We start from the raw sequence: 25,850 nt of genomic DNA, 5'->3' as shown, positions 1-25,850 counted from the left end.
AAAAGCAGGTAAGTCAATAATTTACCCATGTGTTCCTGTAGCGGGAGCTATGCCCTGGTTTGGAGGCAGAGCTGAGCTCCTTCCAACCTCAGCCTCTCGCTTCTCGCCTTATCTCATTTCCAAGCATGCGCAGCAAGAAGCCGACGGGTTATCTAGATGGAAACACATCATCCCGTGCAGGTCTTTCTACAGAGCTTGTGACTCATGCAGCACCATGTACGTTGTTCTGCAGGGAACTAGTCCAGGTTTGAGGCAAGGGCCAGCAGGAGGGCACTGCTTTCTCTGACAATTAAGCAACCAAATGCTGTCCAGGAGCAGTGGATATTATCCTTTCCTCTGTCAGGAATTCGTTACGTGGTGCTAAGCTAATCTCTTGAACCAGATTTTGGACTGTGGTGGGTTTTGTTGTGTTTTTTTTTTTAAGTTCCCAGCTTGGTACAACCATGATAAATTAGCAGAGCTATTGGCTTGGCTCAAGTGCCGTGTGGCTGAGAGTGTGCTGTTTCGTGGCATGTGAAGAATCCTAAAACAAGCAGTTTTCTGTAAGGTCAGCGCTTGGCTGCTCAGACTGAGGACTCAAAAGCAACAGCTTCCAATGATTTGGAGTTGGGTTTGTTGTGGACCTTGCTTTTTCTTGGGTTAAATGGACTGCTACCTCACAAGGATCTTGGGGGTGTTCAGCCTGGAGAAGGCAAGGCTCTGGGGGGACATTATTGCAGCCTTCCAGTACCTAAAGGGGGCCTACAGGAGAGCTGAGGAAGGACTTTTTACAAGGGCATGTAGTAATAGGATGAGGGGGAATGGCTTCAAACTGGAAGAAAGTAGGTTTAGATTAAACATTAGGAAGAATTTTTTCACTCTGAGGGTGGTGAGGCACTGGAGCAGGTTGCCCAGAGAAGTTGTTGAAGCCCCATCCCTGGAGGTGTTCAAGGCCAGGTTGGACGGGGCTTGGAGCAACCTGGGCTGGAGGGAGGTGTCCCTGCCCATGGCCAGGGGGGTTGGAACTCGATGATCTTCAAGGTCCCTTCCAACCTAAACCATTCCATGATTCTATGATCTATGGAAGAGGAAACATTTAATCTTCTAGATTAAAATACCATGAAGATGAACTCTGTAGAAAAGGCCTTTGATGAGATTAATGACACTGTGTTCAGTTCAAGGTCCAGGCAGCGGGCAGCAGATGAGGCGTGAGGACAAGCAACTCATAATTCAGGAAAATAGGAATACTGGGTGGTCCCTTTCAGTGAGGTTGATCGTTGAGCTCTCTCCATGAGTGAGAGCTCTAGTGGAAGAGGTATGCTTAAAGATTGTTTCATAATGCAAATATATAACGGGTACTAATTAACATTGAATATGTAACCATAATTCTGTAATATCCCAACTTCTGAAGACTTGATTTGGCAACTTAAAGCGCTGCTACTTAAGTGTTTGACTTTTTCTTCTTTAGATCCTTATTAGTTGCAGGGATGAGGATAACAGGTCTCCAGGGCTATCCTAGAAAAATCTTTTTCGTTGCAAATTAATATACATAATTTGCAGGATGATAAATGCTTGGCTCCTTCTGCTATTTTCATAATTGCTCTTTAAAGGTATTTCTGCGTTGTTGGTGCAATGTAGCTGCTGCTGAAACGGATAGAAATAGTGTCAGTGCCTGCAGCAGTTCTGGGTGGCACCAGTTAGCACTTCTGCAGAACGTCTGGGCAAATAAGGTTTGGTAATTTAAGCAGTGTTATGACGTTCCAAGCCTTGCTTTTCAGATTTTTATATTTAACTTACATTTACAAATTACCCTACTCATCATAAAATATTACTTCACTTCTTGTGGGGAAAAAACTGCACTCTTTAGATATGCAATGGTGGTGGTTTTATATGCTTTATTTCTTCTTGACAGTTTAAAACTGTGCACTCTTCTATGAGAAGAAAATCCGTCTCTGGTGGAAACTGGAAAAGGCAATGGGTGTGGAGAGTGTTGTGTGATGAAGTACGGGGGAATATTGTTGCTGTGCGCCATTAAAATGCCAACAGCATTGCATGGTGCGCGTAGGCAAACTGTAACAAAAAAGAATTCTTTTGTATTTTGTTAAAAAAACCCAACACTAATACTAGAATTTCTTTAAATATATTCGATGATTTATATAAACCTCTCTGTTCCCTTGAATGAAGTACCCAATGGTCTGTCTTGCCATCAAGTGCAAGGTTGGTCAAATAAGACATATAACCTCATCCAGGAACCACTTCAAGGCTGCTGAGGTCGGAGGAGAGATGGCCTTTGGATGGTGGGGATTACCCCCGCTGCCTTTTCGGGGCTGTCGTTCCTACGTTAGGAAGTGCATCAAATAGTTCGAATCCCAGAAGAAAGAGAGAGATGCGGAGAGCGAAAGCCGGGGATCTCCAGAGTGGGAGATGGGCTCTGCCTTGTCTTTGGGACAAGTGTCTTCTTGCACCCATTTTTGCAGGATCTGAAGGGGACTGGTCTCCTCGTGGAGTTGCCAAAGTGATTTGCCTGAAATCTGTCCTTTAAATATCCCTAAGGTGCATAAATGCAAGGGAGAAGTTAGGAGCTGGCCGGAGCATTAAAGTTGATGGAGCGCCACGGTTCTTAAATGTCACCGCTTTTGTGGGATATGTAATCTGAAAATCCTTCTCTGGGTTGAGGGCCTTTTTATTTTATTTCCTTTAAGGTATTTGCCTTCACTCTTAACAGGCAGGCAGGCGGTGCGAGGCTGCGGGTCCCGGCGTAGGTGCCGGAGGATAACCACCTTCCTGCCATTCATGGGAGACTTTTCAAAGGCCACGGAGGGCTTTGATTCCCACGCTTGGCTTCACAGACTATTACTCCCGTTTAGCTCAAGCTTTGCTCTTTAAAAAGTAAAAGAAAGAAGGAGCACTTGTCCTCTTGCAAGGCGGTTTTGTAAACTACCATCAAAACAAAAAATCCTTGAAATCTTTGCAACAAAAACCTGGTAAAACCTCTCCTTTTTCTTCAGAGTTTTTACACCTTATTATCAGGGTCCTTCCCGAGCAGAGCTTTTAAATTAAAAACTTTATTCTTTCCAAGTTCCCTTGCAGCTAACGCAATTTGAATAAGCTGATATTCTTGTAGCGTTTAACTTTTAACTGTTACATCAAGCTTTACTGGGGGGGCTGGTTTAGACTGTGTAAGTTTTGGGTGCGCTCCGTGCCGTCTGGGGCTCTTGGCACAGCGAAGGAACGAGACTAACAACAACCTGGTTTCTGCGCACGCCTGAAGGGTGGGTTGGGTTGGGTTGGGTTGGGTTGAGCGAGGCTGGCAAGCACCTCAAATTGGAAATGAGTGTGCATGAATAAATATTCCCATGCTTCTGTCATGATGAGTTATGGAGGTACTACAAAAATAATTATCTCACCTTCATAAATCAGTCTGATAGTTAACTTTGGTTTGGTTACTTATGCACTGTTCCTGCTAAGCTTTCTTTGGTTTGGTCAGATATTTAAGCCGAGGAATAAATCACAGTTCTGAGGCAGAATGCTTTTACTTTTTTTTTTTTTTTTTGCGTTGCTGGGGAAGAAAATGTGAGTCTAAACCCAAAAGAGATGGCTTCTGTGGGTGTCTCTACGATATAGTGATGGCCCTAAACCGAGACGTTTGTATTACCTGTTTCACCCTGCTTTGTTAGATGTATTTTTTGCCTCGTTTGTTGAAAAGTGATCACTGCTAGTTGTAGATGGGCCAATTAATTAAAATAGATTTGCAAAGGTGGTTATACTGAGAAGTGAAAACCAGGAGAAACAGAGAAGCCATATATATCATTCTATGATATGCCAGCAGGTAAGCTCGAGGGCACGTGGAACAGTCCAATATTATATATATATGTTGTATGCGTACTCGCCAGCAAATGTGACTTAAGCCCAAATCTTTTTAAGGAGAGAGAATCAAGCCAGTTAGAAGGAAACTGTTATTTTCCTGAGTTGCTGGAAGAAATACGTTGCCAATTCATATTGCGCCGCAGCGCTGAGGACTAGAAGCTGCATAATAAACCAAGTACTTCTGAGATAGTGCCGGCACACTAGCTGCATGTTCTACAACAGCATTTTTTAGCCATGTTCAACAGTGTGCTTGCTATCGCGCCTCCATTTGTTGAATTCAGGATGACCTTTGCATGAATAAAGTCAAATAGGATTAAGGCAGGAATTTTCAACAATGGGAAAGAGCAACAGATGTAGCCGACTTTGAACGTGGGAGGATTGTTGATGCACGGTTGCCTAAAGGGAGTGTCTGCAGTGACAAGAAAAGGGGGGATAAAACAACAGTTTCTTAAAAAATTAACCGCATAAAAGAAGAGAAAATAAATAGAAAACAATGCAAAGGAGCTGAGTGATCCTGGGGTTTATTGAAGTCAAGGTGCCTGTACAGTTTTTTGACTCACTGCCTCCTTTTAAATATTTCTTTTTCTCTACTATTTCAGAATAACTGTCTGTTCTCTGCGACTATCGCTATATGAGCTATCTGAGGGGTTTGTGTGGTGTAACATTGTTTAGATTCACGTTCTTTTCTGATTTATTTTAAAGTACATACTTGGAATATAGGGAGAAAGGAGATGATGTTTCTCTGGAGAATTAGCCATTTGAATACAAACTCCAGAACCTGCTAATATTTTTTTTTATTGGATTTATCCTATGCACAAGAATGTAGATGGATCTCAAATGCATACAGGGCAAGCAGTCTATATTTATGCTGTACTAGAAAGGGAAAAATGCTTAAAAACCCATTTAAAGCAAGAACTCTTTCTGATAGATCTTACGTAGTTTTAGACTTTATGTGCCTGTTAGATAAACTGAATTTGTTTTCACCTCAATTAAAAACAGAACATGCATATGTTTGGGGTTTTTTTCTTGGTAGATTTAGGGAATATTTTTGTACCTTATGGAAGTATTTGATTACCTGTTATTAAATACAACCAATTCTTTGAAACTCTCTTGACGTTATTATTGACAAGAGCTATTTTGCAGTTTGGTTGCTAGTTGTGTTAATCCCTGAACGGTACTTCATAGTTTGTAGTAACAAAGAGTGCACAAATTTTAAATGTAGTTTGTATGTATAATTCTGACAGATTGGCTTTGAAAAGCACGCATGTGAAAAGCTTTTAAAGTGTGAATGAAATCATGTGCTCTAGCTCAGTGAAAGGGCTTTAAAGCAGCTAGCTAGAAACTAAAGTAATTAAGGAAATCCTGTTGTAGACATTACGAAAAATATTGGTGAGATTAATATATTAGAAGTTCAACGGTAATATTTAAGACCTTGATTAAACACCCGCTGATTAAATGCCTGCATTACACTTTAAAGAGGGCTATACTGTTGAGAGGGCAGTCTCTCAGTAGAGAAATCATTTGGATTCAGAGGATGTAGCCTCGTAAAACATCTAACACAGCTTAGTCTGCCTCTTCCTGTTCTCCTTTAGAGCAGAACTTGAGGAGGTAAGCTGTGGACTACCTACTGCCGCTGTAAACTCCGGAGTCAGAACGCATCTCCCATCCCCAAAAAAGGAGTTTTTCAATGGATTTAAAAAACAAACCAAAACAAAACAACCAAAAAATCGTCGTCTGGTATTGAGTATTTTGAAGAATGCAGGTCTGGGTGCTGGAGGCTTCGTTAGTAATTTTTATTACCTTAGTGAAGATGCTGTGTTGTTTAATTTTGAGACTAGAAATGACTTGGTGTGCATACCTGGCCTCTTTAGCACCAAGAGCGCGTAACTCCGATATTTGCGTTGAGCGGACGTGTGCCCACGGTGGCCGTAGAAAGTAGCCTCTGTTCTCCTGTGGCTTCACAGACATTGTCCTACGCATTAAGCTCACAAACGTGTGCGTAACCGCTGGCTGTGATTGTGCGCGCACAGTTGTGTGAAAGGCTGGCATATTCACAAGAGCAAAAACTTCAAAATACAATTGGAAATAACTGTTTGATGGTTGCAATTAGACACGGGGCTTTTTTTAGCAGTTCATGAGACTTAATGGAGAGTCCGCTGAAGGCAACGAAATGTTGAGGTCCTTTAGTTGCTCCTGAATCAAGTTCCTGGGCAGTAAAATCTTTTCATCCAGGTTCCCATGAATACGAACTGAGGCAGGTTAGAGCAGGTTCCAGTTCCTTCAGTGTCTTAGAATCATAGAATCACAGAATGGTTTGGGTTGGAAGGGACCTTGAAGATCATCTCATTCCACCCCCCTGCCATGGGCAGGGACGCCTCCCACCAGACCAGGTTGCTCAAAGCCTCCTCCAACCTGACCTTGAACACCTCCAGGGATGGGGCAGCCACAGCTTCTCTGGGCAACCTGGGCCAGTGCCTCACCACCCTCAAAGTGAAAAATTTCTTCCTAATAGCTAATCTAAATCTCCCCTCTTCCAGTTTGAAGCCATTCCCCCTCATCCTATCACTACATGCCCTTGTAAAAAGTCCCCCCTCAACTCTCCTGTAGGCCCTTTAGGGACTGGAAGGCTGCAATAAGGTCTCCCCGGAGCCTTGTCTTCTCCAGGCTGAACAACCTCAACTCTCTCAGCCTGGCCTCGTAGGAGAGGTGCTCCAGCCCAAAAGATACAGTCTGTTGTATCTCTGAAGGTCGACTGTAAGAGTACAGTGTCTTTTTCTTTGGTGGGCCAGCCACAATCTCCACTCACCCTCACTTCATCAACACCTCTGAGACAAGGAACGGTGATCTTCTTGAAGCCTTTGTGAGGGTCACATTTCCTGGCTTGCTTCAGGGCGCATAGATCTTTGAAATCCAACTCAGCCAGTTGAGCTTTAAAAGCATCCTAAAACGTTACACCATCTGAAATCATGATAAAATACAAAGCTTATGTATAAAACTACAGCAAACCAAATATAGTTTCAGTGCTCAATTTCTTATAACTGTAACCGCAGCCATTCTATTGTACTTAAAATGCTGATGGAATATTACCATTATTATTTTAAAAAGGGGGGGGGGGAATGCTTTTGAGGGGTTTGCAAGGGAAGGAGTTTTCTCTGCAAATGCTTTCAACTGGTTTTGCATTTACTTCTAGCAACAGTATTAGGCTTTTACAAGTAATAGTTTGGAGGTTTTGCCTACTAAAATTATTTTAGCTCAATATCTTCTTATATTTACATATTTACCGTTGTTTTCAAATGTAGAACCAGAATGGGACAGAGGTATGAGTAACAGGGAATAACCAGAAAATAATTCCAATAAGGGCTTCCAGGTTGCTGGAATTTTCTTCCATTTCTGGTCTCCTTGGACGTACAATGGGTTAATTTAAAACGACTTAAAATCTGTCCTTTTGCAAGTATTTAAAGAGTCTGAGAACCCATACAACACATAGGACATTAAGGGGGTTGCCTCGGAGCACTTTCATCTTTTTAAAAAGAATATTACCTTCCTTTTTTGGAGGAAGCCAGTGCTGTGACTGGTCCTCAAACATATATTGCTCCAGATTTTGAGTTCTGTGCATTATTTTTCTTTTTTGTGCACAGATGACACGTAATTTAACCAACCATCACCACTTTTTCTCACTTTCACTGTGTCTGAGATGGTCGCTTGACCAATATTTCATGCCCAAGGCAAGGGAAAAAAAGAGTTAAGACAGACCACACAGTGCATCATTTGGATATCTGCTTTCTGACCATGTTTTAGCAATTTTACATCCTTCAACCCCTGAACATTGTCCCTGCCACTTTTGGCAAGAGCCAAAAGTGTGTGGAGCCCCAGCAGGTGAGGTGAATACTGCTGGAAAGGGCGTTTCTGCTTGGGAACTATTTGAAAAATAGATGAATGTGTTGGATTTTTCTTTTTTTTTTACATTATCTTTAAAATGGGATATTTTCCTATTTATTAAGTAAAAATGGGGTAAGAGGCAGGTCAAATCCTACTAGGATCTCATTTTCTGGTTTGTCTTTTTCAAGTTAGACGATTCTTTTAAAAACTCGTTGGTGAGTTTGGCCACGAGTTGTAGGTTTAGACTCCGTAAGAATGTCCTTTTGAACCTCTTTTTCTCATGAAGTTAGTTACGACTGTATTGCTGGTGACTGATTTAGGACATAAGAGATCTCCATAGTTTTCCATAGTGTGTGGGCAGAGATAGCATCCCCTAAGGCTAGCACGGAGCATCTAGGTCGGACTTCGAAACAGCCTGTCTCTATGAGCTGCAGAAGAGGTCTGGTGAGATGAATCCTCTCCACCTAAACTCTCCTTTTGGGAGTCCAGCACCCTCCTCTTCCCCACAGAAACTTAGAGGAGGCGTTGAAAAGCTTAATATGCAGCATAGCTATCGAAGAGTTGCAGCACTTACCCTGCTGTGGTTTTATGAATAGGAGATAATAAAAATTACATTTGAGTATTTACATATGGTAGAAAAAAACTTAGGTGAACGTAACCCGTTGAGAAACTACACTATGACTAAAGTAGCATGCCCACTATGTGTTTATCAACTCGTCGTGCTCCCTCAGGCACTTCTCGTTGATTAGTCTGTAAATTTTATTGCAACTACAGGCAAAACTACTCTTTGAACTCCTCCCCTGTGCGACTCTAAAGGTAAGGTGGATCTTGGTCAAGTAATGTCACTCTATATGCTTCCTAGTCATGTCTTGGGTCGTGCTTCTGCTGCAAAGTGTTGCCTAGCAATCTGCAAACCCCATGGTTTTATCGGGGTTTGGGTGGTTTTTAAGATGACATCCTACAGGTAACTTGAAATAGTTTTTAGAAACTCGTCTAACTTGGAAATAATACACAATATTAGAACAAACTTTGTAGGTTCCACTGGGAGCTTATTTAGAGCATTATCAACAAATTATAAAATACGTTGGCTTTTATATATTTATCAACGTTTAGAAACTACAGCTACTGTGTTAGCCTATCTCCCCTTACATGCGCTTCTCTTTATTCTCCCTGTTTCAAAGATTGTCATAATCATTTAATCTCTCTTACGCAATGAGATATGTTGCTACACATTTATTAGCAAACTTACTGTCAAACTAGTAGTAATGCTGTAATTTACACTTCCCAAAGCATGGAAATTCCTGTGTAGGAATGAAGGCTCCCTTCTTTTCCCTCCTCCACCTATCCCGAGGTGCTTGCGTGGTGAAAAGGATTGCAGGAGGCCGAGATGTGTGAGCAATAAGTGCTGCACACGTTGCAACACCGGGCGTGAGCAGACTTGTTCAAGATGATGTACAAGGCGTGAGTCGGAGTTTTTTTGCATTTGTGCTGGCTGAAATTTTTCCCTCTATAGCTCCTTGTCTGATAAATCTCATCTTATCCCCCCAGCCCAAGGGAGAGCCATTAATGCCTTCCCACACACCCCCTTCCAATAGTACTGGTACTACTGGTCGGAAGACCGAAGTCTTCTGGTGCACTCTTTCCATCGAGGTGTTTCCTAGTCCTATCTGCAGATGAATATTTGGAATCACGGACAGCTCACCCCAGAAGCATGTGAAGTGTTGCATCATTTTGGGACCAACTGAGAGCCTTTCTTTCAAGAGTGCTTAATTTTATTGAAGCCAACCACATAAATTCAGTCCGAAGGACACTTAAAAACATAACACTTCCTTCCATTTATAACCTGTCAGCTCAAAGACATAAATAACGTCTCTTAAAGATTTTAATCCATTGGATAGTAATGCAGTAGGGATGCAGTGACGTTGTCTGTCTTGTCACTGTGGAGTTAGGGACAGTTAATGCATTAATGATTCAAATAACGTTGAAGGACCAGAGAATCATGAATCTGTATCTCTCATACTGCCTTAGAAATGCCAACTCCAAATAATCAGAAGCCCCTATGGAGTTGTCTGTTCAAGAAAACCTATCGGGCGATCATCTGTGTACAATACTCATGAGTATTACACTCATGACATATATAATTGTGCATGCTAAAAACCCTTTCAAGTTCCTCGTGTTACCATATTGAGGCAGTACTTTTTTTATCGCTCAGCTGCTCAGAATATTTTCTCTATTTGTGATCTGCACATTTTGTTCCTTGAAATCGGCATTTGTCTCAAAGCTTTTAGTTTTGCTGGTTTTCGTGTGTAATATTTTGGTCAAAATGTTTAATTTTTATTTATTTGACAACATATGTTTTGCTTCAGGGCATTTAAACCAGGAAAAAAAAAAAAGCTGCTGAACAAATTCTGTAGTTCTGAATGTTAGGCAAATTTTTAAAGTGTTGACATAAATACTGTATTGTATTAAGAAAAAAAAAAAAAAGAAGAAAAAAAAAAGCACTCTCTGCAGAAAACGTACTAATATTTCATTCAGAATTTTATGCAGTAGATCCCAGGGATCACTCAGGAGTTTTATGCGTGTTAAAATGAAACGCAGAAGAACCGACTGCTGTGTGTTGCTGTAACGCCCCTAGACCATGGCTAACGCCCAATTACTGCATGCTTCGACTTGGATGGTAATTACAATTGAGCTGTAAAATATTTTGACAGTTTCCAACTGTTGTATGGTTATTAGCCAGGCATCATATGGGAATGAAGTGCAGGGATTTGATTAGTTTGATATCATGATCTGCTTAAAAAAGGACTTTGCAAATAAACATGTAGTGCAAAGTGCTAATCAACAGCAGTATTTAATTATTAGCAGCTTTCTTAACTTATGCGGGAGAGAATTCCTCTTTCCCCGAAGATTTTGATTTCTTAAACGAGACTTGCCATACCTTTATGCTTCAGCTTTTCATTTACAAGCTTTTACTTGTTGAGTGCTAAAAGCGTAACCACACCAAATTTAATTTGTAGCATGAAAATGATGTGTGTATTTTTCAAGAGGATAGATTTACTGGTGTTGAAGCTTGAAAAGCTTGTGTTAATTACGTATTACAAACCAAAAAGGATATTTTCATTTAATGTGTATTTCTCTTCTCAGTTGCACAAGTCCTAGAAATTAGCAAGTTTGGATAGTATAAGAATTCCTGGAAAAATATATGTTAAGCCAAGTGGCACTTGAGTTGCTGTGACTTTTATGTGTATTTTTATTTTGAAATGAAACTACTAAAGCAGAGATATTCAAACTACATGCAAATGAAGCTCCAGATTGTGCCAGTCTTGTTATGTTCATTAAGCTATTGAATCCTTGAGTAGTGGCGGTTATTCCACGGGGGCTATTCACAGAATAAGGTACTATTCTATGAGGTAAAGATAGCAGTCTGCCTTCACACCGCTTAAATAATGCTTGTTCTGTTGGGCAACTAAAACAAGAATATTCAAGCCTGCCATTCCTTCGTTTTTCACTTGCTTTATTTATTTAATAATACTTTTGTGGTTTATATGTTGTTTGTCAATGGTGGTTGTGAGTGAAGCGTTCTGCTTATGGTATAGAAGAATTTTTCACCTCTTACCGCCTTGTTTTTTCTTAAAAAAAAAAAAAAAAAAGAAAAAAACCCCACCCTAAAGTGATTGTTGTTTCCCAGTTCACTCTGCTTGTGACATCTCTGCTGCGACTGAGAGCTGAACCCAGCGTTGCTTTTCCATCTTGCTGTCTGCCTAAATACCAAATTTCACCCCAATGGAATCAGGTGGTTTCTTCCGCTGACTGTTGTCCTGGGTTTGACCTGAACTCTTCCCTTGCAGGTGAAATAGTCTTTTCAGTGCATCCCAGATTTCCAGGTGTCTTTGGGACGTTCTGTGGAGATGTGCTGGATGGGAGAGACCCTTCCACTCTGAGGAGCTTCTTCGATAGCCAGTCTCCTAAACAATGAAAAGACAACAAAAAGATATACTCTGTACCGTTACTCGTTTGAAGAGTTGTGTTAGCAGTTAATGAAGTTTCTGTGTGTTCTGATAACTGCATGTCATTGTCGTTAAAAGGCAAAAAGCACAGCATACCGTGTTTTGCTAGGAAAGCTGATTGACACAGGTGAATAGGTGCATGAGTTGCTTATGAAACAATTAATATTGAGACCCCAACCCCAGGCTTAATTTTTTAAAATGGGAAGTATTTTATTTTATTTTAATTTTTTTTGGTGGATAATGTGAGCCCAGATGCCCGTGCGAGGTGCGCTTGGTGGGAAACGGAGGGTTCGTGGGCTTGGAGCTCTACAGTGCTCCTACTCCTAGTGGCATCAGTCTGTGCCAGTTGTGTCCTTCCCCTGGAGGAGCCGGAGTTACAAAACACGGAGGTTGCTCTGAAACACATCTGAAAAGGTCACTTGGTCCATCTACTTGCCCAAATGCAAGTGCAGCTTTACGAAATGAAAGATTTCTTCAACCTGTTGTTGAAGACCTCCAATAACGAAGCATACCTGGCTTTCCAAGGCAGTCTGTGTGCTTCATTATACTGCCATATAGATTACTCCTCCTGTTGCAGCTAAAGCGTGTAACATCATTTTGGTAAACACTGCCATGGAGTGGCAAAGGATTTTCTTTCTTTTTCAGAGTTTTACATGCTTGAAGACTTACCACATTCCTTTCCTTTATCTTTTTTTTTCCCTAATGTAAATGACCTAAATTTGCTCTGGCTTTCTCGTGGTTTATTTTTTCCCCCCAGTCTTTCCTTGGGTTCGTGGGCTTTTCCTTGGGCTCCTTTTACATCATGCAAAAGTGAACATAAAATTTCTGTGGTGGCTTTATTGATGCCGAGTGACGTAGGAGAAGGCGGTACTTGTCTTGCAAGCTTTATTCCTGCCCATACATCTCAGTGTGATGTTTGCCTTTTTCACAATAACCTGATGTTGTTGACTTATATTCAGCTTGAATAGACTGTTTCCCCCACATCCTTTTGTGAGCTGTTACCTAACCAGTTCTTCTTCATCCTGCATTTATGTAAATGATTACTCCTTCCTATGTTGCACTCGTACCTATTGAATTTCACCCATTTTTTTCAGACTTTTTCTCCTTTTTATATGATCAGAGTTATTCTTGTGCATTTGAAGCCCATCCCAGCTTCGTGTCTAGTGTATCATCCACCTTCCTAATTCAGACTTTCAACACTGAACCCAAGAAATAAGCTTGCAGAGCCACTTTTAATACATAATTGCAAGAATCATTTAAAACTAGGCTTGAATATGGTTTTCCAGCCCATTTTGCACCTATGCTGTGGGAGTCTCATTAAGGCTGTGCTTTCTGTGCTTCCTTATGAGAGCATCTTGAGAGACGATAAAAAGAGCCTAACTACCATCATAATATGTTATCTGCTGCTTCTCCCCTCCCTGACCCGCCCTTCTAGAAGGAACTTGGACTGGTTGTCATGATTTGTTGACGGCAAATGGTTGTTGCCTGTCTCTTTTTTAACTTTCACATGCTAAGAAGTAACTTAATTACTCGTTCCACCTCTTTTTCGTCTCCTTGTGGTGTCCCTGCCCATGGCGGGGGGGTTGGAACTCGATGATCTTCAAGGTCCCTTCCAACCTAAACCATTCTATGATTCTGTGATTCTTCTGATTTGTCTTTTTTTTTTATGCTTTTAAAGACTGGGAGGGAACGTAGTCTTTTCCTGCTCTTCTAATATCTTGCCTATTTTCAAGTTTTCAAACTGACCATTAATTTCAGATGTTGTTTCCTATTGATTCTGGGATTATGTTAAATGTGTTCAGCTGAGCTGAAAGCGTCTGGTTTATCTAAGCTGTTTCCACACCTGGCTGAAATCTGACCTTTTTGTGTCTGATCTTAGTAATTCTAGTTTCCAACTCACATCTGACTTGCCGAATAAAGACAGATGAAGAAAAAAGAAAGGCATGAAGCATTTTGGATGTCTCCCCATCATCTCTGGGTAGCTCCTCCTCACCTCTGAGTGGTGAAGCAATATTTTTATTAATCACCACCTTGTGATTGTTTGCATAGAGCCAGCTGCCAATGCAGGGGTTTATTGGGGCTAAAACTTCCTTGTTTCCTTTAATTTCTCATTTAACTGTAGGTATCCTAACAAGCTTTCTTGAGAATAGCCTGATGTAAGCTTGTGGACACCAGCCCCTCGTGCAGGATTGTAGAATATGCTTCTTTTATTTCCAGCCTCTGTTAAGAGGTGTACTCTTGCCTTCAGAGGCACCACATCAGGTTCTGTGGCATCAATGCCAGGCTTAAAAATACCGAGTTCTCAAAGCCCTTCCACGCACAGAGATTGTTTTCCTTTCTTAGTGCAATACCTGCACAAATCTGGCACCTGTGTTCTGTTCTCAAGTATTTAAAACAAAGATTTCTCATAGGCAAAGACTAATGCTTCCATAAATCTGCCTGTGGCTCTGCGTTAATATAAATGATGTGGTAGATTTACAAAATAGGTGTCCATAAAGTTCCGTGGAGCGATGTCACCTTAATGATGCGACATCAGAAGGCTGTCCGAAAAAACAATGTCTGTTGAAATGTTCGGAAGAGTGGGAGAATGACTTGCATTTGTTTTAAGGGCTAACATCAAAAGAAATTCCTGCAAAAGCAACAAGAGTTCACTGTTTTTAGGAAGAATTGGCACTGACTCTCCCTTTTAGTTTGCCTTGTGCTTTCTTTCAGAAGAGATTCTCGTGACCTTTCCTGACAAGCTCTAACACTTCCATTGTTTGCTGCAGGTCTTTGAAATGTGGCAGAGATAGCCTTGGGCCCAGGGAGGTGCGTTTTGCTAGTTCAGTTCACATTTAACAAAGTTAAAAGCTTTGAAAAATTGCTATTCTTCAGCTGTGGTTTAAGTTGCTTAATTCTGGCAACCTGCCCAAAATCTTGAACGTTCCCGTGGTGGCGCAGAGCCAGGGATTGTGAACCCACAGCATCCTGGTAGCTTATCTGGGCTTCCAGCGCAGATGACGTGGGGGCAGAGACCTCCATAGGCCACCAGGTGACTGGAGGAATGAAGGTGGACACAAGGAAACCGCCTGTCGTCTTCCGAGAGCAGAAAAACAAGGCCCTGTCCCTGCGTGTGACCTGTTCAGACTGTTGCATTACAAATCTAGGTAATCATCAGAGAACGAGCCCAGCATTTGCTGCTGCTTAATGGCATGAATTATATACCTTTTCCTGTCTTGGTTTTTTGTTTGTTTTTTTTTTTTTTTTAATCGAAAACATGTCGTTCAAGACAAAGATTATGCGACCTCAGGGAAGAGAAGCCACAGGAGCCTCAGCCGATCCTTTTATAGTAGTTGAGTCTGAGAAAGAGCTCCCTATAACTTCTTTCTTTCATGGTAGTACTGACCATCAGGTGAAATTGCACATAAGTAACCAATTCATTATGTTGTCTCAGATTTGTTTCTGCTTTCCCAGCTCATTAACATGATCTCCTTGCCATTAGCTAATGAATTTAGCGCTCAACGTGGTGAGGTAGCTGCCCTCACTCCTGCGCGGCACTGTTATTCTCTGTTAAGAACATCCACAGGGGGAGGTAATCTTCTCGAAATAAATAGTCTGTCTTGTTCTTAATTAATTCCCGTGAGCAGACAGGTTCCCTGTCCTCTTGCCCAAATGAGGAAATTGTCCCGTAGTTGATGTGTTGTGGCTTGTGGTTCTGAAGGTTTAGAGTTCAGTTCCTGAATACTTGGGTTTTTTTTATCCTTTTAATCCCCAATGATGAAAACCAAACCAAAACCCTAAAAGATTGTGCTAAGAAAAAGTTACTTCATTTACTAGGCAAAGTAAAAGCCGAAAGGAGGCTACTAGATAATTGCAAAAATGAGAAAATGAAGTAATTGGCAGTTAAGAAGCTCTCCCATCCTCGTGCACTGGACGCCTGTAGGTTGTAGACATATATACGTTTCAGTCGTATGACTACATACCATTATTTTCTGCCGGATCGCTTCCGCGGTGCTTGGAGCAAAAGTAACCAGACCCTGTAATAGCAGAGGCAGCTGTCTGCAGAGCTGCCGTTTTATTTTTTTGTAGGAGTTGGAAGTTGTTTAACGAAGCATGATCTCTTCGTTATGCCACAGAGAGCCTGGACAGAACTCGTGACATAGAACTGGTGTGTGACACTGAGCAAGCTATGAATTGTATGAGGCTACAAATGATGTGTTCTTGTCTTCAGGGTGGGCAGGTCTTAAACTTCATTTTAACTTGTCCAAGGTTGGAAGCTGGTTTTTGGTTATTCTGAGAACTCTGGAGTGTGGCAGCTTAGGTGGAATGCTGTGGATACGTACTGAATTACAGAATCACAGAATGGTCAGGGTTGGAAGGGCCCTCTGGAGCTCACCCAGTCCAACCCCCTGCCAGAGCAGGGTCACCTACAGCAGGTTGCACAGGACGGCGTACAGGCGGGTTTGGAATGTCTCCAGACTAGGAGACTCCACAACCTCTCTGGGCAGCCTGTGCCAGTGTTCTACCACCCTCAAGGGAAAGAAGTCCCTCCTCATGTTTAGATGGAACTTCCTATGTTCAAGTTTGTGCCCGTTACCTCTTGTCCTATCACTGGGCACCACTGAGAAAAGACTGTTCGCATCCCCCTGGCACCCTCCCTTTAAGTATTTACAAGCTTTGATAAGATCCCCCCTCAGTCTTCTCTTCTGCAGTCTAAAAAGACCCAGGTCCCTCAGCCTTTCCAGATTGACTTTGGGTAGCATCTTTGAGTTCTTATGATAGTCGATTCACTTATTGGCTCAGGCAAGTTACTTAATTCTGTTTCCTTATTTGTAAAATACCAATTGTCTCTTTATCTTGTCAATATATTCGTTCACCCATTGCAGAGTGCCCTAGTGTTGTGTGATGGCTGTCACGCCAGAGATGACAGGCAAGTTGAAATGCTGTGTTTGATGCAGCATTTGCATCATACTGCTTAAATGAGGCTGTGCCGGATGCTCTAAGTTAAGGATAAATAAATAATGAGCAACGACTTTTTTACCTTGAGCAGTGAGATAGGCACAGTGTGCAAAGAAATGGGTGGTGATGATTAGAATAAAAGAATACTACCGTGTTTGTTTGTGGGGATGAGCAAGTAAAAGTTACATGGATGAAACTCACTCAAGCACAAGGGACCTGCTAAACCTTACAGGCTGGGACCAGAAGTGCCAGCATGTTGAAGGGCATCCATTGTGTGTATGATTCAGCCATGTAAACTGGGTAAGTTTAGAAGGGAGGTGGTGAGGGATAGTGGCAAACAATAGCTGTGGCTGTCTAGGATAGGGACAACAGTAATGGGGTCTTGCAGTGTGTGCGCTTCTTGAAGGCAGGTGTCATCTTCATCAGTTCTCCCTTGGGTCCAAAGTGTTCAGTTAAACACAGCATCACACAGCTTATGCCATGGGACCTCACTGGCTGTCCGTCTCCAACTAATAAAGGGAAAACACATTGAAAGCACTAGCACCTCCCCTTCAATTATTTTCAGAGACAAATCAGGGTGGGATTAAACCTGGCAGGAAATTGTTGCGTTCCCCAGCATGTCACTCCTCTCCACAGCGCTGCAGGCAAATGAGTGCCTTTGGCAAATTGGGATGGATTTGGAAAACGGCAGAGGAGGAGAGCAGAATATCCAGGCAGCTTTGATCACTTGCTTTTTCTTTCCAAATTGAGAGGGTCCACCAGTCTCCTTATCTAGAAAGTGATGTTTATTCCATATCCTGACGTTTTAGGTGGCGCGTACATACTCGAGCTGCCTTCCTTTCTTTTCCCAGGAATAGTTTGGAAAAGCTCTTTCCAGCCTTGTGGCCACCAAACTATGTAACAGGCAACTGAAAACCCTTTAGAAATAAAAATAATTTCACCTGCTTGACCAATGGCAAACTTCACCTTCACCCTCACCTTGCCAGGTTCAAACAGGAAGAGCATTGCATCCGCTCAGGCCAATGCCTGAAGGTTAAGGTTGTGATTGAACATGGACTGATTCGGTTGTGCCAAAATTAAACCTGTAAAAGGATAAGCGATTAAAGGCCTAAGCTTTCTAAGATAAGAGTTTGTTGTGAGTTGCATACCCATGTTAGCTGTAGGCTCAATCAGAGGAGTAAGGAAGACAGAGTTTTAAGATGTCCAATGCTGGAGAAATCTAGAGGTCGCCTAAATACTTGTTATTAATTGTATATAGGAAACAAATTCAGGGAATCTATAACTCATACTGGGCAGCTGGGTTTTTAGATCTCCTTCATTTTTAGGGACAGGAGGGACTAGAGATGTTTTGTGTAATCATACACCGTGTCACGCAAATAGCAATAAATTTAAAGAATGTACTCCTAAACGGCCAAGTTTGACTTATCAGAGTAACAGGACAGCAGAACTCCTAATGTTTCTTCCTGGGAAATGTGTATTTTCTAACACATGCATGCATTTCCATTCCCAGAAGCAAAACAGCAATGCCACTTGTATTTTGTTGTGTCACGGAAGCCATCATAACATTATTGTGACCTGCTGCTTAAAAAATAACTAACTAGCCTAGGTAAAGAACATCTCAGCCCAGCTGGGTCATGAGGATGCCTTCTCCATCTTTGGAATAAAACCAGTTTTATTCTATCTTTGCAGACTCGATTTCCATATTCTATTTCACTCCTGATACTAGTTAAAAATCAGCTTTTGACTTGTGCCCGGACTCTTCCACAGCCCAGAATAAACAGAATTGAATGTACATTGGACATGTACAGACCTTGCCAAAGGCATAAATTCTATTAAAGGGGCCATAATCAATTTACAATTCTCCTGGGCTAAGCAATTCCTATGGGTTGTTTAAAAAATAAAATTCTAGAGTATCATCTTGACGATAGAAAATTATCTGTTTGACTGAAATGTATTTGTTTGTCTGGTTTATATTGCACCTTTATACTGTTTTTCAGAGTGCTCAGTTCAGCTGAGCCTCCCAAACTTTTTCTGCATCCAGCCGAACACTGCACATTTCGTCTCACCCAGTTGTGTGTTCCTTTCATTTACCTGATCTTGCATTTTAATGCTTTCACAATTTTCGGTGAGCCTAAACAGTTCTGTAGTTTTGATAGGGGTAAGGGAAAATCCCTGTTATTTTGCTCAGTCAAATAAGTAAGAGACCGTTGCCTGTACTTGCTTCTTGAGAAACGTAACTTGTTTGTTGATTGTTTGCAGGTCTTCCCTATTCTGATTTGCAGCCCTATCTCAATCTCAGCTTCCTCTCCTCCTGCAGTTAATTACCTTTCCTAGGTTATTCTCTCAACTCCTTTCCTCTTTAGGGAGTTGTGTTTGTTAATATAAATATAATATAAAGCTCAAACCATGTAGTCTTCCACCTACCTTCCCGCAGCTGTTATGTACCTTTTTTTTCCTTACTCCTCTCAGCATCTTTCACTTCCAGCCTTCAACACTGCTTTTTTGCTCTCTTCAAACTCCTCCATTCCCATGCAACCTGTCAACAAGTTCTTGACCGTTCCTTAGACTGAACCCCTGAGATCTTCTCTCTGGCTGCTTCCCGTGTCTCGTAGGAGGGCTTGACCATTGCCCCGTGATCCCATCACTACTTCCCCTCTTGATTTTCTTCTCCTGAGCGTTGGCCTGTGTACGTCAGAGGTGCAGCTGAACCCCCACTTTGTGAACCGTCAGAGCGCCTGGTGCTGTGTTCCCAAGAGCAACAAAACAATTATTTAAATAATTTTGAAATGTAGGGATGCAGCCTAATATTGAAAGCTATGGTCCTGTTCTTAACATAGAGTAATGTTCTCATGGGATAATGTCCCAAGAGGAAAAATGCATACGCTATAAAACTTAATTAAGCTATTAGATTGTCAAATCATAGAATGGTTAGAGTTGGAAGGGACCTTGAAGATCATCTAGTTCCAACCCCCCTGCCATGGGCAGGGATGCCTCCCACCAGACCAGGTTGCTCCAAGCCCCGTCCAACCTGGCCTTGAACACCTCCAGGGATGGGGCAGCCACAACTTCTCTGGGCAACCTGGGCCAGGGGCTCACCACCCTCAGAGTGAAAAATTTCTTCCTAATATCTAATCTAAATCTCCCCGCTTCCAGTTTGAAGCCATTCCCCCTCATTCTATCACTACATGCCTTTGTAAAAAGTCCCTCCCCATCTCTCCTGTAGCACCTTTAGGTACTGGAAGGCCACAATAAGGTCTCCTTGGAGCCTTATCTTCTCCAGGCTGAACAACCCCAACTCTCTCAGCCTTTCCTCCCAGCAGAGGGGCCCCAGCCCTCTGATCATCTCTATGGCCTCCTCTGGCCCTGCTCCAACAGCTCCGTTTCCTTCTGCTGTTGGGATCCCCTGAGCTGGAGGCAGCACTGCAGGGGGGTCTCCCCAGAGTGGAGCAGAGGGGCAGAATCCCCTCCCTCGCCCTGCTGGCCACGCTGCTGGGGATGCAGCCCAGGATGGGGGTGGCTTTCTGGGCTCCCAGTGCATGTTGCCAGCTCAACATCTAACAGAGGAATAAAGTCAAGGGACTTCTGTGCTTCTGTTGACTGTGGAACAAAGATATCCTGAAGCTAGTGCTAACTTCAGCTGATAAATCCACCCCCACGATGCTGCATCTAGATCTGGGCTAGCGTGTGAGGGACCAGCTCTGGAACCTCTGCACTTGCCGTGTGGTTAATCCACAGCTGGATAAAAATCACTTCCATTAGATTCGGTAACCTGTTGATCAGGGAGCAGATCTGGCAATCTGTTGTAGATATCTCCTGTTTTTTTAGTGACACTTCCAAACAAGTTCTCAAGGACTTTGACTTTTTAACCCAAAAAGCCAAGTCATGACCGCCGTGTGGTTTAGAAGAGTTGTGTAGTCAGTGCTTTAAATAATTATGTAGGGAAAAGCTAATTAAATTTTCATTTCATTTGATGAGTTCCTACCAATCTTGTAGAGCAAATATAATCTAGAAATAGGCAATTGGTAGTAATTATGTTTGCACTGAACCTGTAGCTGATATGTACAACCTATAGGTATCAAAAGAGAATGTTTTTCATAATGATGCTTCCCCCAAAAAATCCAAACTAACATTTGTTAACCCTTCTGAAGGGATGGCAAGTGTCGATGCACAATTTAGCTGTTACTCGTGGATCTCCAGTGTATCTTGAGTTGAATGCTTTTAGCATAGATTAAATAATGAAAGCTTTGACCCAGGAGCATAACATTATCATAAAGTGAACTTCACCTTTATCCATAAAAACTTGGAATACCAAGTCTGGAAAGAAAACTCTATATAATTTCTGCTTTATCAGCTAGAGAAGAGAAAACTGTGTAAGTACATTATGCACATCCCAAATTTTGCGTATTCTGAATAAAATACTATTAGAAAATCTAAAGTAAAAGGAAGGACAAACGTGGGAAAAAAGCTCCAATTTTAAGTATAGGTTTTCAAGGAATTGTAATCTGGATTGTTAAAAAAATGATAATTTGTAAATAAAATGCAAAATGCTTCTAAATGTATTGATTTAAGAGCTTTGGATGTCCTTTTGAAAAACCTAGGTTTAAAATCAGTTACATCTTCAGTTTGTTAGACATTTAATTAAGGCATTTGAATAGTAATACTGCCTAAGGCCATTTCAGAGTTAACTAGAAAGTATTCAGGTGGTGACCGGAACATTTGCCATATCTGGAGAGATTTTCAGCAACAAGTATCAAGACTTTACAGCTGACATTTAATATACCTGGTAAGTAGTGCTCTGTGGTTTGAAGAAGTAGTTCTGTGCTGTAAAAATCTGTTAAAATACTGTTTTTCCACATCTTGACAGTGCTATTTTAACGATTTTCTCCCAGCAGTTATTTCCATATATAGAATTTAGATAGCAAATATATTTTAAGTAATGTAGTACCTTAAATTTGGGGTCAGTGGTTAGTTACTGTTTTTTTACGTCAAGATGTGAAAAAAAAAAAACAAACAGAAGAAAAACCTGATCTTAGTTACATCACTCTAAATCTGGGTAACTGTCTGGCAGCTCCTAAGCAATATTTGTCTCTCTGATTAAAATCTGATGCACAGTGAAGAAAGTTTATCATTTATTGCTTCTTTTTCTTCCCTATTTTGTATATCGCTGTTAAGATGTTAATTTGGAGTATTTAGAGATCTTTCTCTACTCATTAACGGATTTGTTCGTGCTAATTTGAATCGTTGATGGGATTAAAAAAAAAAAAAACAAACAACACTTTTTAACAAGTTATTTTGTACATACAATCCCGTATTTAAAAAAAACCCAAACTTATCTCAGCAAGGTGTATACATTTTGCACTTTGTAAATGAGTTGGCAGTGCTTCTATCTGATGATGAGGTAGGTGTGTTTATTAAACAACTTCCTTGGGCTGACTGTCACAGTAGATGAAAAATTACTTTCCTGCTTCTGTATATATATATATTTTTTTTTTTTTTTTTTTACCCTCCCAGAAGCGGTGAAAACATAAATCAGTTGGGAGGTAGCCGCTAATTGCTTAGCACTGACACACTTTAGTCAAGTGGGGGCATCGTTGGTCTTTCACAAATAGGCAATATGGCCAAAAGGATTTCCTTGTTAAACTGAAGTGGCTGTGATACAGGAAATGACTTGCTCTGTTTTTGTCTTAATTTGGGGACTCTCGAGGTATAAGGTGCCTAAATAGTGTGTTTGTTCTTTATATATGCTTTTAATTACATCACGTTAAAAAATAAGCGGGCCGAGTTCTCTATAATTCAGACTTTGGATTGATGTCGGTCAAATAATTCTCTGTTTAATTACATCTAAGAAGTTTTTAAAGTGACAACATTTTTCTGGTTAAACAAGTACGTATTTCTTGAAAACATCGGCTGCAATCAGTACGTTCTCAGCCAAATTTGGGGAACGGCAGACAGGCTGCCAAACACCTGAAATATTTTATTCCCTTTTAATTCTCGGTGCGTGCAAACAAAAATGTGCCTGAAAGTGTCAAAACACCCTTTAGGAAAATGTTTTTTATTAGCTAATTATACTTATTAGAAACCATCCTCTGATAATGATTTACAGCTGAAATTCCCTTTCCACATAGAAAAACCAAAGCCTGGAAGACGAGGCTCTTTGGATATGGTTGGCTGTTTAGAAGCACCGTGCTGTAATCACCTTTATGCAATCGCGTGCTCTTAAAGAGGAAGAGAGCAGCCGAAAACTTTGGTTTGGAGCCTCTACGACATGAATGGGTTAATAATACATCGGCCGACGCCGCCACGTTGATCCCCACACCGTGGTGGTAGATGGCAACTGATGGTAAACTCTGCCCCGGCCGTGCCTGGCTTTTTGGTCCAGCAAAAGGGCTTGTGGGGATGCTTATCCGTGGGTGCACTTTGGGAAATCTTTTTAAGAGTGTGTGTGATGAGCCGTGCAGCGCTGTGCCCTGAGTATTTAAGCACAGGGTTGCCACTGGGACAGTTCTTCTTGGCCTGTTCTCCTATGTGGATCTGGAATCCCATATATCTGCATCCTTTGGAGACAAGCGCCAAGGGCGATGACTGGAGATAATAACTTGCGATTTGTGTCTTTTGCAAGTTACAGTCATTGTAAACTGACAGCTGTGAAGGACCTAAACTCACATCAAAGGGTACAGATCATCTAGTTAGGTCAATTAATGTTAATTCTCATCTTCCATTAAATTCTTTTATCTTCTTCTCTTTTGCCTTTTCTTTTTTTTTTTTTTTTTTTCTTTTGCAGCCAAGCCCAATACCAAGTCCTGTTTTGGGGAGAAAGCCAAATGCGAGTCAGTCACTGCTTGTGTGGTGCAAAGAAGTCACAAAAAACTATAGGGGAGTGAAAATCACCAATTTTACTACGTCATGGAGAAACGGTTTATCCTTTTGTGCAATATTACATCACTTTAGACCAGACCTAATGTAAGTTGTGTACTCTCTGTCTGCGTGAACTAACTCTCTTGGGAAATAGCTTTAAAATTTATGTAAACAAAAATGACATTTCAGGTGTTGAACTGTTTTCACCCTTTTCTTCCAAGCAGGGAAGCATCCTTTCTAAGAAAAGAGATTTATGAATGTTCAAACTTTACGATCTCTTTGCTCTCCCTTGTTGCCCAAACAATTGTTTCTCCCCTCTCTGTGATTTGTTTGTCTTCTTCTTCATCTTCTACAAAGAATTGACTTCAAGATGATTATGAAAATTGTGCTGGTGTTGAAATGAGATGAGAGGAATAAGCCTGTAGCTCTTTGTATGCTGACAAGGACGGATTACCTCCTGGTAAATTTGGTTGTCAAGGCCGGCCTCTAGTCCCTGCCTTAACTTCTATTTTTTAGATGGAAAGCTTCAGGCAATGAAACATGTAATCGGCGTTTGTTTATTTATTTATTTATTTATTTATTTATTCCTTTAATTTTCCACCCTATTAGTTTTGTTGATTGAATTGCTGTGAAATTGCTGGTTTACCGTATGATATTATTGTGTGTCAAATTTTTAGATTCGGTTTGTTTTAAAACTGCTGCTTTTATCAAATACTGTACGTACCCACTGTGCCATTTTCCCCCTCAGTGACTACAAGTCCCTGAATCCTCAAGATATTAAAGAGAACAACAAAAAGGTAAGAACTGCCAGGGGGAGGGAGAAAAAAAAAACGAGACGTAGCTTCAATTTGGGCTTCACTGTGGGTTTTTATTAATTTTGGGAAAGCACAGTTGTTTTGTAAGGTCACAACTGCAGCTCACAGAAGGTATTCAGCCTCCTGCCGTTCAAATCGGATGCATTATTGACTTGCGTTTGTCATGGTCTTTAACATTCACAACAAGTGCAAGGCAAGTTCGCGTTTAATATTTGTATGGCCTCCATTAATGCTGGACACAGGGGAAGGGGCTGGCTGGCCTTCTGCCGGCGCTCCTCTGCTTTTTCTAATCAGCCACGTAATTAAAACAAATGACAAACATCACTGCTCTTGGTTTGGCGTATAGAAGACTTCCCTTTCTGTTGCTTTAATGGGGCTCCCTTGCATCAGTCATGGTCAATGTTGCTTTGACGGTGAATTTTTGTGTTTATAAAGATGAAATTGTGCACCTACTTTTATACTCCACAGGTGAGCGAAGTGCTGGGTGTAGAACCTGAATTTTTATGTGACATGGAAAGTTTAGGATTAAAAGTGTTAAGGCAATACTTTACAAATAAACCAAAATATTCGAAAAATAGTTTCTAGCATTGTACCGGGGCAGTTGTTTGAAACCACTCTCTGTACCTTTGTGATGCAAAAGTGTAAAATGTTTCTCTGGAAGAAGCGGGAACTCAGTTTGGGAATCACCCAAAGACTTTTTATTTCTGCTCACTGTTTTAGACAAAACAGTTTTAGTTACAAACTTCAGTTGAGCCCTAGGGACATGTTTAGAAATGATAATTTTCATGTGAGTCACTGATAATAAAATTGTTCCTGAAGATCATCTGAAAATTGTTTTTAAGGAGCTGTGATTTTATTTTGATGCTGCTTTAAAAACACGCAATTGAATTAGGATGAATGTATCAAAATATACTTTGCATAAATGAATTATGTGCAATATTATAGAGCAAATATAACTAAAGAGTGTTAGATTGTAGAGATGTGGAATTTCTGAAAGCGCTTTATTAAAATTCATTTCTGTTTAGGGTAATTATATTTTAACGTGCCTGCACATTTATGTGTTAGCCAGGGAGTTATTTCTCTTTAAAACAGTACTTAAGTATTCTAAATAATGACATGTCTCTGAGCTACTGTTATCTAATGAGTAATTTGGCCAATGATATCTTTTTCATAATAATACAGGGTCTTATGATGACCTAAGTGGATTATCCGTGACATCGCGGTGTTTTCTGTGCCCATATGTTTTTGTACTTCAAGTTTTGTTGAGCGTCTGGGCTAATTAAGACGGATTATAAAAAAGAAAAGACTAGATTATTAATTAAAGACGGTAGCGGCTACGATCAGTCATCTTTTCTTTATGAAACCGTGATGGCAAACGGTGAACTTTGTAGCCCGTCTCTCTTCCAGCCTATAGTTCCCAGGACTGAAGAAGTCATGATTGTTGTTATTGTGTGGGTTTGGGTTGATTTTTTTTTTCCCCTTTCATCGCTTGGCAAGCCGTCGCCTGACA

The 25,850-nt window shown here is 41.1% G+C and overlaps 1 protein-coding gene across 1 annotated transcript in view; it reads left to right on the top strand.

Moving 5' to 3' along the window:
• Nucleotides 1–25,850, top strand: part of EHBP1 (EH domain binding protein 1) — a 236,828-nt gene that overhangs the window by 127,582 nt on the left and 83,396 nt on the right. Inside the window, exons 12-13 of the mRNA XM_082480396.1 lie at nt 23,452–23,630; nt 24,274–24,322. Of these exons, the coding sequence (XP_082336522.1) occupies nt 23,452–23,630; nt 24,274–24,322 (228 nt within the window). The remainder of the gene's footprint in view (nt 1–23,451; nt 23,631–24,273; nt 24,323–25,850) is intronic.

The sequence above is a fragment of the Vanellus vanellus genome, assembly GCF_965231255.1.
Source record: "Vanellus vanellus genome assembly, chromosome: 3".
Classification (NCBI taxonomy): domain Eukaryota; kingdom Metazoa; phylum Chordata; class Aves; order Charadriiformes; family Charadriidae; genus Vanellus; species Vanellus vanellus.
This window is presented reverse-complemented; position numbering and strand designations above follow the sequence as displayed.